This window comes from Oenanthe melanoleuca, chromosome 19, assembly GCF_029582105.1.
Source record: "Oenanthe melanoleuca isolate GR-GAL-2019-014 chromosome 19, OMel1.0, whole genome shotgun sequence".
Taxonomy (NCBI): Eukaryota; Metazoa; Chordata; class Aves; order Passeriformes; family Muscicapidae; genus Oenanthe; species Oenanthe melanoleuca.
In genome coordinates, this window is record NC_079352.1 from 343,716 (window position 1) to 356,532 (window position 12,817).

The 12,817-nt window shown below is 56.8% G+C and overlaps 1 protein-coding gene across 1 annotated transcript in view; it reads left to right on the forward strand.

The window, feature by feature from the left end:
• Positions 1-4,459: 4,459 nt before the first annotated feature.
• The window catches only part of CLUH (clustered mitochondria homolog), a 30,791-nt gene continuing 22,433 nt past the window's right edge, over positions 4,460-12,817 (forward strand). The window contains 1 exon segment of the mRNA XM_056506731.1: positions 4,460-4,624. Coding sequence (XP_056362706.1) covers positions 4,510-4,624 — 115 coding nt within the window. The 5' untranslated portion in view covers positions 4,460-4,509.

Below are 12,817 nucleotides of genomic sequence, written 5' to 3' on the forward strand. Positions count from 1 at the left end.
GCTGTCAGGCTGAGCCCTGCACTTTTCCTCGGGCACATTTGCCTTGGAGCAGGAAGGATCAGCTCCTGCGTGCTGTACCTGCTTCAGTCACTGCTGCTTTTCTTGGGGTGGAGGGAAGCTTTAGAGATATTATATATACACTTATATATATATATATACACACACGTACATGCACTTGTTTTGAAGGGGAAACACTGTATGATTGTAATAGAAATAATGTTGAGATAAATTATTTTAATCTTTGTATTTATATAAAATGATCAAAGAGATCAAAATGATAAAAAAAAAATCAAAAAGACAGTATTCCTATTTTTTACTGAGAAGGCTGCTGGAGCCACTGGGATCCTGAGAGACACTGGGGCCTGGGCAGGGCCTGCCCTTCCCTCCTGGAGTGGGGGCTCTCACAGACTCCCCCTCACACTGTAAGCTGGTCCTTGGCCTGAAAGGTGTCACAGGGATCTGGAGGTGCATTCAGCCCGTGCTCTGCACTCCTCAGGAGTCCAAAGGGCACACACAGCCCCGACCTGCACCTGAAAGCACTGGTGAGGAGTGCAGCCACCAACACAACGTGCTGGGGATGGAACGGGCGCTGTTTGATGTGTACTTGTAAAGCTTAATGATTAGACTGGGAATGGAAGCATAGCAATAACGCTCGTTGTTAAACCATGTCTTGTGTGTGAACCACCACGTGCTGAGAGCTGTCTGTCTGCAGACTAACAGCCAGGCTCCTCTCCTCTGCACCCCCTTCTGCTCTGTAGCGCTGCAGAGGCTTGTGGATTTGTTGTGTTTGGTTTGCTAATATCTCTTTTCCTTTTTATTATTATTATTATTATTATTATTATTATTATTATTATTATTATTATTATTATTTTTCCTAATGCTATCTGAGAAAGTGATGTCTGAAATGCACCTTGCAGCGGGTGTGAGGTGAGCAGTGGATGGGGGAAGATGCACTTGCTGTGACAGAACCAGTCCTGGCAGTGAGTTGCACCCTCCCCTGGACTTACTTTAACCCTGGGCAGATTAGTCAGGAAGTTCTCCTTCTTGACCCTGTTAACTGAAAAGCCATATTTTGTGAATGTGTTTGCTGGGGCTAATCTAAGCACTCCCAGCCGTGTCTTTCCCATCCCCACCAGGCCCCCAACCTTCCCACTGCTGCATGCTCTGTGCTGGGACAGTCTGAACTGGGGCCAGGCCCTGCTGCCTTCCCAGGGGGAGCTTTCTGTGAATTGCCTTGTGGCAAGCAAAGCCAGGTTCGTGGCCCATGCTCTGGAGGGGCTGAGGGGTGCCCTGTCCTGGGTGCCCAGGAGAGGGGCAGTGACACAGCAAGGACATCCTGCCTGAAGGGGCTGCAGCCAGCATTGTGAAGGGATCGCTCTGCTTCTCCCAAGTTCTCCAGGCTCTCCACACTAGGAGGAAAATCAGCAGCACAACAAAGGAGTTTCATTTCTGGGGGTGAGGTGAACCTTTGAGAGTCCTTGTGCACAGCCCTGTGAACTGGCTCCTGCTGCCCCAGTGAAGCCACACGTCCTGCCCAGTTCCCAGAACTGCAGCCCCACGTCCCCGCAGCCCTGGCGAGCCAGTCTGGCTGCAGTGACGCCTCGCGCACGCCTGTTCTTGTCACCCTCCTGCGATGCCAAGTCCTGCGGGAGAGAACTCCCTTGTGCCTCGGGTTGCCTCATGCAGGCACCTGAGGTGTGGATAAGATCAGCAGTGCCGGGCTGGGGGAGCAGGAGCAGCTCAGCATCGATGAGCACAGCGGCTGTGCAGGAGCCAGCAGACAGCACGGCCTGTTAAAGCACAGGGATCAAAGCTCCGTGTCCCCACATTCAGAGCTGCCCTTTGCTCCCCAGGGCCCCATTTCTCCCTGCCAGCTCTGGCCCTGCAGGGACGTGGGACACGGAGGTGACACTCGGCACTGCCACCACGTCCATCCCTCTCTCCATCTCACCATCCCTCTCCTCGCACCTTTGGGCAGGAAGGAGCAGGGCTGTGTGAGAGGTGCACCCAACCCACACCCCAACGGTGCCTGCCCTCCCTGGCCAGGGTGTGGTTGTGCCTCCTGGCTCTTCCCGATAGATTCCAGTCATCTCGCAGCTTCCAAGAAAGCTCCCCTTTCCTGTTGCTGCAATTATGGCAGGAATCAGGCTGTCAGACCTGGGAATGCCCCAAATCTTTGCATGTCTGAAGCAGCAGACCCTTCCTGCCCAGGGCCTGCGGGTGCAGCCCTGAGCTGCAGGGACAGGGTCACTGTCACCCCAGTGGGGTGGGACATCACCCCTGCCTGCCCAGAGCCGTGCTGGCACCCCTGGGAGGACTCAGGCAGAGGGATGGGGAGGGCAGCACTCCTGGTCTCGGCTCCCCTGGCCCCAGAGCAGCTGTGGTTTCGCTGGAGCAAAAACATTGTCCTTGGCTGAGTGAGTGAAGCTCAGTGAGAACAATGAGCGCCTGTGCCTCGTGCTGGGGAGCGCCGCCGCAGAGGGACAGATGCCAAAGGTTTGACACTGCTCTGCTTTATTTGAATGTTCATTTTGCTACATGTCACCATTATTTGCCAGGATGATATTCATGTTGACTTTGCTTTTTAACCAAGTGCTTTTCAAAATGTGTTAACAGCCAGAGACTAGAGTATGGAGCTGTACTTTAGGAGTTGTTGTAATATGCCTTTTTCATAATAAAGAGACTGAAATCTGCAGAGGGTGATACTGTCCTACCCCGGAGTGCAGGACTCCAGACACAAACCAGAATCTCTGTCTCTGTGCAGGACTGGCTCCTGCCCCACTCCCCCAGAGCTCTGGGGAGTCCTCAGAGTGACACCCCAGTTCTCACAGGGGCCTGCAGGTGGATGGGGGATCATCATCAGGATCTGGAGTGCCAGGACAAGGGGCAGAGTTAGACGGGACATTGGGAAGATTCTTCCCCGTGAGGGTAGGCAGGGCCTGGCACAGGGTGCCCAGAGAAGCTGTGGCTGCTCCATTCTTGGAAGTGTTCAAGGACTGGACAGTGACACAGAGAAACGGGAAATAAATTCTCCAATTAGTTTCTTTGGTTAGAAAGTTGGCATTATTCAGCACTGGGTACACGAGGGATTGCTCCACCAAACACGTATGGCAATCATCAAAACTTTTAACAATTTATACATTTTAGCAAATGAATTAGTGTTCATTGGCTACAAGTTACATAGTTTTCTCATTAATTAGTATTCTCTATTGGGTAATGATTCTCCTCTTCCCATGCTGATGAGTCTTTCTCTTCTTTTGGGTTGGCTGATTTCTAGCATCAGTGGCCTGTGGGTTGATGGCCACAGACCCTCCCTGCCAGAATTACCTTCTACCCATTTGGAGCTGATTACAGCACAATCACGGAGTCAGTTTTATTAGCTATTCCTTATCTTGGGAATCCTGCCAAATGTCCTTGTGGCCCAAAATTCTGCACTCTTTGTGTCCATCATTAGTGATATCATCCTTCCTCCCAAGCAATGTTAACCTCCTCCCCCAGGTCTTAGACCACTGAATCATGTCAAGCCCTAAACTTTGTTTTTCTGGCACATGGACATCACTTACAGCTTGCTTGTTAGCTGCTATGTATTTCATGAATTAAATATCCTGTTTTATAGATTAGGATTGAAAGAAAGATTAAAGATTATTAAAGAACATCCTTTCTTAAGAAAGTTTGGTTTGGATTTTTGTTTTGGTTGGGGGGTTGTTTTTGTTTTGGATTGTTTGGGTTTTTTTTTGGGGGGGGGGGGTGGGTTTTGAATTCTTTTGTATTTTTGTTTAGTTGTTTTTTTAACCCATCACCAACCATTATTCATTCCCAAGAAAGATTTTCCAAACACTTCTCCCCACGGCTGCAGAGACTTCTGTTTGAAGAAATACCATCTGTGTATTTATGCTCCGGGGCTCGGAGCAGCCGGTGCTGCGGGCGGTGTCGGTGCCACGGCACGGGAGGGACACGGGGGGTCCGTCCGACCCGAACCGTGCCCGGGGAACGCAGGGGCTCGGCGGGGCTCGGCCCGGCTCCGGCGGTCGGTCCCGGCGGTCAGTCCTGGCAGTCCCGTCAGTCCCGGCGGTCAGTCCCGGCAGTCAGTCCCGGCGGTCCCGTCAGTCCCGGCGGTCAGTCCCGGCGGTCAGTCCCGGCGGTCCCGTCAGTCCCGGCGGTCAGTCCCGGCGGTCAGTCCCGGCCGTGCCCGTGCCGGGGCAGCGGGGCCGCCACACGCGCTGCCGGCGCTGCCCGCTGTCACCCCGCTGTCACTCCGCTGCCCCTGCGGCCCCCGGGAAGGACGCGGCCGCCCGGAGCCCTTTCCCCGGGGTTAGGGGGTTCCCCCTGTGCCGTGCCCCGGTACGAGCGGCGCTGAGCGGGGCCCGGCGCGGCGGGCGGAGCGCTCGGCGCGGGCGCGGCCCCTTTAAGGCGCTGCGGGCGCGCGGGGGTTGGGCCGCGGCGGGCGCCGTAGCGGCGGCGGGGCCGCACCACGTGGGCGGGCGGACGGCGCTGTCCTTCGGCGGGCCCATGGTCATCCGAGCGGGCGACATGCCGCCGGCCGCCGTGCCGGCCGCGCAGGGCGCCGAGCAGCAGCACCCGGCCCCCCGCGCCAGCCGCCCCGCCGACACGCAGCAGCGCCCCGGTAAGCGGCCGGGCCGGGCCTGCGGCGGGGGCGCGGGCCGGGGATGCCCGTCCCGAGGATGCCCGCTCGGGGTGCGAACCCTCCGCTCCTGCTCCGGCCCTTGCAGCCCGCCGGAAAGGCCGCGGGGATCTGCGGGGCCGGGGCCGGGGCCGCGCTGGGGGCCGGGGGCGGTTCTGGCAGCTCGGGCGGCTCGTCCCGGCCCGGGACAGGCGGCGGAGCGGCCCGGGCGCGACCCCGCGGGGCCGGGGCTCCGTTCCGCGGGGGAGCCGAGCTGGGGCCCCGCGCCCCCGCCGCGCCTCGGGCAGCCCCTGGCGGCCCCGGGGCTGCGCTGGCTGCCGGGGCCGGAGGCCGCGCGGGGCCGGGCCGATCCCGGCTGTCCGCCCGTGCCGCAGCGGGGCCGGACCGGGCCGGGCCGGGGGAGCCGCGGGGTCGGGCGGGCCCCGGGCCTGGGCGGGCCCGTCCCGGGGAGCGGAGCCCCGGGCCCGGTGAAGGTCACCTTCACGGGGCCGCTGCACCGCGCGGCCGCGGGGGGGCCCGGGCCGAGAGCGCCGTGCCCGTGCCCGTGCCCGTGGGCCCGTGGGCGGCGGCGCTCCGGGAGCGGGAGCGGAGCTCGGCCCGGCACCGCGCGGTGCTGCCCACGGGCGGACACGCTGTCCCGGGCCGGTGGGCAGCCGGGGCGGGCTCCGCCCGCGAGTTCGGGCTGCGGGCGCCGCTGGCATGTTAGGAAATACTCAGAAGCGAGAGCTTTCCTGGAAGGGACGGAGGCTTGTTCGACATCTCAGCTGGAAACTGCAGCTTTAACTGGTTTTTTGCTTGCTCTGTGCTGGAGCCTGAGCGGCTCATGCCAGGGGCAGCGTGCAGCTCCGCGTCCTCACTGCTCTCAGTGCCAGCTCCCGGGCTGGCACCGACCCCGAGATGCTTCCACCTGCCCCGGGTTTGCCCAGCTTGGTGTTTGTATCTTTACGAACTTAGAAGCTTGAGCACCATCTCAGCCCTCAGCTCCTTTCTTTGGTCTCTAAAGTATGAGCAAAAGTCGTAGAAGCAGCGTGGCTTGTGGCTGGCCTTCGTCCTGAGGCACGTGAGTCCCCTGACTGACCCACACGTTGCTTCCATCCCCCGCTGATTTTATGGTATCGAGGTGGATTTTTGAAGTTTGTCACCTAAAGCAAAGTTCACTGGCATTTCGTAGTGGAGCAGGTTGGATGCAGTTCAAGGGTGGGAAGCTCGGTGCTGGTGGCCTCCCCCTCTCACCCACGTGCTGGGTTTTGAAGCAAGCATCACGCCTGTGGTGCCAGCAACTGGGTTAAAAAGTTATGCAGTGTAATCCCTGCCTCTCCAGCCACAACTGATTGCTGAGGGAGGATGGAAGGTGGGAAAATCCTTGGTGTGTTTCGGCACTGCACGATTGTTGGATCTGTGGGGGAGCAGGGTCAGCGTGGCCACCTTGGCACTGGCCTGACAAGCTCTGGTGTCCCACTGCCGTGTGTGGCTGCAGAGCAGCCCTGTGGGCACCATGTGGCTGTGTCTGAGGGCAGCTCTCAGCACCTGGAGCCGTGGGCTCCTTGCTGCACAAACCCACCCCTGAGCTGTGCCAGGCAGCCAGCCCGCGTGCTGGGCCCTGTGCCAGGCCAGGGCTGGTGGCTGCTGCTCTCTTGTCCCAGCCTAGAAACTCTTGAGACAGCTCTGTTCTTCTGAGTGCAGAAACACAAGACCATAGACAGTTGTGGTTCCTGTAATGATTTCTGATGGGCACAGTTTTGGGTTAAGTTACCTTTCCTGTCAACTGGTGTGAGATCAGAGACAGCCATTGTGTGCAGCATTTCTTGGATTATTTTTGTTCCTGCAGTCTTTGCTGCCTTAGAACAAGTTTTTCACAAGTTTACAATGCTTCTAGCTACCATGAAATGCCTTTCACTCTTGCCTTGCCCAGATCTGTTCTCTCCTAGCTCAGTCCCTCTGTCCCTGAGCTCCCCAGCCACCCCTGCTTCCAGACACATCTGGTGTTAGAGCAGCAGAGAATGCAGGTGATAATGGAAAACTGCTGTGGAGACAAGTGTAGCTGTGCATTAGCAACAAGGTCAGAAGTCTGATTCTTAATCTGGGGATCTGCTATCGCTGTGTGTTGCCCAACCTTGGAGGTTCACTGGTGTTTTGGAAAGGACTGAATTGCTGGCAGTCGGGGTTTTTATTAATAAGCAGCTGTAACAGGGAGGGGGGACGGTCAGAGGAAAGTTGTGCAAGAGAAATCTGATCACTGCTACAAGGTTAAGAAGAGGAAAGGAGTGTGATAACACAGCATCTGTATGGGGAGATGAGGGATGGGATCCTGAGGGGATCGTGTTCAGGGTGGGTCTGTCAGGGGGTAAGAGCTGAGCTCCCACTGGAAGCTCTCTGCTCTGCCTCAGCAGCCTCGTCCTGGGTTTCCCAGCTGAAAAGTGGAAGTAAGTAGGTCAGGAACATGCACTGAGATAAATCCACCTGCAGACTCAGAACTGCCTTGTGCACAGTAAAACCAGCACTGTGTTGCAGTCCTGTGTTTACCTTCATTGTCTGTACATGACTAAACTTGGCAGCACAGCCCTCTCCTGGCACAGCTTCCCAGCACTTGCTTTACTTTCCTGCATTGTGCTCCATTGGTTGTGCTGGAAAGTTGTTATTTCTAGAAGCTTTACAGGACTGAAGTTCATGCATTTTGTTACTTGCATTTGAGAAGCAATGCCATCCTTGGGGCAGTGCTTGGACAGAGTGCCAGAGATGAAAACCAGTGTGTGGTTCCTCCTGTGGTGGCAGTGGCTGTCACTTTTGGCAGCTGGTCAGGTTTTTGCCATAGTAGCAAGGCTGTCTCGGGATTAGCTTTTGGTTGGCATGTTTTTCTAAAAAAGCATTTCCTTAGTTTGTCTTTCACTTTAAAGAAAAAGTCTGCTACAAGCTGTTGAAGAGGCTGCAGGCTCAGAAGTTGTATGTAGTTGTGTCCAATGACATGAAACTGCAGGATCATGAACCTGGCCCAGGGCTCCAGCAGGTCGGATTAGCCTGAGACCAGCCCTGCTTCCCAGGCTCCCCACTAGCCACCTCCTGCCCTTGGGGCTGGATGGGGCTGGGAATGGTCATGTGGATCCTGGCTGTTGGCAGGCTGTGCCGTGTGAGTACCTGTGTGCTCTGTTTGCTGCTGGAGTCCCTGCAGGGTCTCCCCAGCCTGGAGCCTCAGCTGCAGCTCGGGTCAGGGACGGTGTGAGCTGGGCTGGGATCACTCTGTGTCCCTGGCACAGGGGTTCCTGTGGGACAGGCAGGTTTCCCAGGCTGCTGCTCACAGCATGCACTTGCAGAGCTGTCCCCAGAGCTGTCCCCGGGGCTGTGTGGCTCAGGGCAGCCGTGGGCAGGAGGCTTTGGACACAGCCAGAGCTGAGGACACCACAGCTGTCAGATCTCCCCTGCAAACTCTGCCCAGAGAGCAACAGGTTATACCCTGCTCTTGCTGTAGTTTCCTGAAATTAAGGTATGCACAAGAGTAAGGCACAGAGACTTGTAGAATTATCAACTGGTTCTTGGTTTCTGTCTGAAATATAATTCCTTCCTTCAGCACTCTTGAAATTTGAGAAACGTGCTCTTCCTGACACTGTTAATGTTTTTGTTGGTGCTGATCTTTGCACTTTACATTAGTCCTACTCTTTGTGCCTGATTTCTGTGATGTTTGAATTGCATGTTCTTGTAAGCAGGATCACCCAGACAGCCAGTTTCAAGGCGGGATCCTGAAAAGTTGTGGCCATATAGAAAATTTACAGATGGGTTTAAATGTAAATCTCCCAGATGTGGAGAGTGCAGGGTGGGTAACTCAGGGTGCCAGACAAAAAGCACAAGGCATTTCAGCACCTGTAGGTGCCTGAGCCAGCAGCTGTGGGATCCTGTGGGTGTCCTGGGGCTTGGCCCTGCCCAGAGCACTGCGGGCTGCAGCCTCTCCCTGCTCTGCTCTCTCTCAGCCAGTCCCAGTGGTGTGAAGCTGCTGAGAAATAAATGCAGAGCTTGTACCTCTGCCCACAGATGTCTTAGAACAAATTTGAGTTAAATTATGGCAATAAAACAGCTCTAATGTTTCACTGTGGGCTCTTATTAAAAGAAGTGCTTGTTGTACCTAAAGTGGGGAGTTCTGGGAAGCTGTGGTTTCCGCAGGGGAGGCAGGAGGAGGCACTTCCACAGGTCTCCCACCTCCCCTGACGGGATGTCCTGCAGAAATGTTTTCATTAGGGCTGGAGCTAATGCCTATTCATTTAGTCAATTTATTTGGATTCATTAAACTATATTTTTACTATCATTATTATTCTTCAACTAAAATTTAATTTGCATTTGCTGTACTGACACCAGCCTTCACAGGTTAGAGCTAACACATACACGCTGCTGTGAGCTTGCTTTGGCTGGAGTGGAGGAATTGCAGCTCAGCTTCTTGAGACCTGACCAGGTACTTCCAGGAGATTCCTCCTCTTCCCAGAGGTCTCTTGGTGAGGAGGAAGAGGAAGCTATCAGTACATCTGAAGTCCTTCAGAAATCACAAATCACAAGAAAAACACGATGCTCATGTGATCTGAAAGTTGGTGCTGGCTCATGGGACAGAGGGGTCCCAGTCATGAGGCTGCAGAGCTCCAAGGCCTGTCCTGTGCCAAGGGAGTGATGCCTGCAGGGTGCCATGGTGGAGGGTGAGGAGCCCGTGGCTGTGGCACAGCCTCACTGGAGGTGAGCAGTGGCCAGCTTGGCCACAGCCTCCTGGGCCACCTGGTGCTTGCAGAAAGCTCCAGCTCCATAACCTCTGCTTCAGTTCCATGATTTTCTTTAAGTAGTGTGGAGAGAGGAAAGCATTAAGGGGTTGTGTGTGTGGTTTTGTGGCTTGTTTGTGTTTTATATGGCAGAGCAGCGTGAGAGGAGAGAAAATTCGTCTAGAAACTACTTAGTGGTTCAGTGCCTGAATGCTTTGTGCTGCCTGCTTAGTATGGATGGCTGTGCGGGGCCCGGGCGTGCCATAGTAACTGCCCTCGCCTTGTAATTCAATGCATCTCACTTGCTGGGGTTTGGCACAGCAGCCGTCCCAGGCTGCACTGCTGTGGCACTCGAGATGGGCTATTTTTAACTGCCCCAGCCCCGCCAGCATCCCCCCAGCCTGGAGCTGTGTGAGCCCCGGGCCGCAGGGCAGGAGCCGGAGGGCAGAGCTGCCCTGCGGAGCTGCCGCGCTCCCGGTACGGCACCGCGGGCGAGGATCCTGGGGAGCCTTCTGGGGAAACTGCGAGCCCAGCACCCAGTTCTGGTGAGCACACGGCCGTGGGATCCTGCAGGAGGCAGCTGCTGGTCCTGCTGTGCCCTGCCGCGCCGGGGCCAAGGAGGAATTCCTTTTGGAGAGAGGGCAGCGGAGGGCACGGGCTGCTCCTGGGTGTGTGGGGACTGCAGTGTATGTGTGAAACACAGCTGCCTCTTCTGATCCGTGCTGCATGAGCCAGGCATGGGAAACAGCCTCTTTGCAAACTGCTGCAGGCAAGTCACCGATCTCCTCTTCCAGCCACGCAGCTCTGGCTCACCCGACGAGAGGTCGCCCCTCTTGCCAAAGTCTCCAGAGTCTCCCCCAAGCTGCGCTGCCCTCCCGGAGATGCCCGAAGCTGCCCGCTGTGCTGGGCTGTATCCAGACATCATCCCCAGTGAGGCAGTGACTGGAAGCCTGCAGAAGGGCACTGAATACATCCAAGACCTATCCGAGACCAAGGACGAAGAAGGGATGGTGACAGTTTGTGATAAGAGCGGTTTGAGAGCTGGCGCTGGCACGGCCGGCCTGCTGCTGTGGACAGAGGCATCCCGAGCAGTGCCTGTCCTTCCAGCCGACCTTGGGGACAGCCTGGTGGGGCTGGGTGATCATGCTCAGTCACTTGAGGCCTGCCAGAGCCCCGTGAAACCTGAGGACAGCGGCTTAGCGCACAGATCCTGCCGCCGGGAGGAGCACGTGGCAGCAGCTGACGGCACTGCCGGCCCTGGAGCACGTTCTGCTGGCCAGGGCCACGGCCAGGGGCGAGTGGCCATGTGCCTGGACACAGCCTCGATGCCTCTGGACGGTGTGCTGAAGTGCAGAGCTCCTGCTCCCTCCCCAGGGAGCCCTGGGACACCATCCTTTCCTCTGCCATCAAGTGCAGGGCTGGCCCTGCCAGCTCCAAGTGCAGTTGTGCTGCCTCTTCCCCCTGGTGAGGTGTCACCTAAGGCTCAGGACACGAGTACTGGTTTTGTGACAGAGCCTACTGCCTGCCCCAGCAGAAGGTCAAGCTGTGATCCTGATTCCCAGGCACAGGTTCTGCTCTCAAAGCAGCAGCAGCAGCAGAAGAAGAAGAGGAAGAAAAAGAAGCTGCCTCTCCCAGGTGCTCAGTCCCAAGGGCTCTGTCCTGCTGCATGGAGCCACCACACCATGTGCCCTTCGCAGGGGTGGGTGGCTGTGTGTGCCTGTGGGATGGGGCAGCACAGAGAGGGGAGCAGAGGTGATGTTTTAACTTCACAGGTGAAGGAGGAAGGTGGCAAGATACCCCACCTGGGTGTGTGCCACAGAGGGACCTGTCTGTGCCTTGTCCATGTCAGCAAAGCAAACTTAAAGGTGTTTTGCTTGTCTTTTTCTCAGTTCATAAGGCAAATCCCTCTTTTGTTTGTGAGTGCAAACATGGTCCTTGTGAAGGATGGGAGCAGATCTGCCCAGCCCAGCCTGCAGCAGCTCGGGTGGAGTGTGCAGCTGTGAGGGACCAGCACAGGGAGCCTTTGGCTGCCTTCAGCTGTGTGCAGGTGGAGGACAGGGGTGGAGCAGCTCCATCAGCTGAGGATGGGATGTTCCTTCTCTTCTTTCTCCCCTTGCATTATTGCAGTGCACTGGGGACAGTGGGCCCCAGCCAGCGGGCTGCTCAAAATGGCACTGGAGCTGATAATAGGAAATGCATTCCAAAAGGTGATGCTGGAAAAGGTAGAGGGTTTAATTGTTAGTTTTGTCCATCTAACAGTTTCTCCAGTTACTGAATGTAGGGATGGAAACTCCTCGCTGACAGAGCAGTCCCTGCAGACCAGGCTAACTCCCAGCAATGTAGTATCACTGACTTTTGGATCCAATAATCATCAAAAAGGATTTGTGTCTGACTTTGGTTTAGAAGATTTGTTTGAACATAAATCAGTTATTAACTAACTGTTCCCAGGATCTGTGCTGTCTGTTGCTGGGTGCAGGTTTTGGGTTCAGGTGTGTGCCCTCCCTCACGCTGGGGTTCACCAGGTGCCCGCCACGGCCACAGTCTGTAAATAGGAAGGGAGATTAAAGCAGGCCCTGTCACCTTGGCGTGTGAGCTGCTTGTCCAGGCACAGAGGTGAAACCTAATCCTCTGTCTGATCCTTTGTGCCAGGTGTGAGTGCAGACAGGCGAGTGCGGGTCAGCGCGGCGGTGCCCGGCCACGCTCTGCCCTGCCCTGCCCTGCCTTGCTCTGCTGTGCCACGCTCTGCCCTGCCTTGCTCTGCTGTGCCACGCTCTGCCCAGCTCTGCTCTGCCCTGCTCTGCTCTGCCACGCTCTGCCCTGCTCTGTCCTGCCATGTTTAGGGCAGCAGTGAGAGAATCTGTCACAGCTTGGCCACCGCCAGCACAGCCAGAGCTCGGCTGCCTGCGCCGCACACGCAGGTAGGAGCTGCAGTGGAGTGCAGGAGCAGGGTCCTTGCTGGGACAGGCACATCCCTTGGAATGACAGGGGGCAGAAGAGGTGACAGCCTTCGTTCAGGAGCACAGCCGTGATCTGGAGCTGGCTGAGGGGCAGGGATCCCCGTCAGCAGCAGCAGCAGGGCGGTGAGCCGGCGGGAGGAGCGGGTGGAACCGCTTCCCTGTGACTCAGACACCTTCCTGAGCCATCGGGGGTGTGCAGGGCATGGCAGCCAGACACAGCTGGGCCTTCAGCTGAGAGCAAGGAGCAGGAGCAAGGAGTCCTTAAGGGGTTCCTGTGCCTCCTGCTCCTGTCTCCAGTAGGCTGAAATCCTGGAAATCCACGAGTGCCCCATGATGTGCCTCCCTCTGGCTGGCACTGCTGAGGCCGTGGCACAGTCAGGCTGCAGTGACTGGGAGGAACTGGTGACCCACTTTAAGGCAGGTGGGTGCAGCTCTGCTTCCCTGGGGAGCACCAGGTGAGTCAGCATCCAGCAGGCAGCACGGCCTCCAGG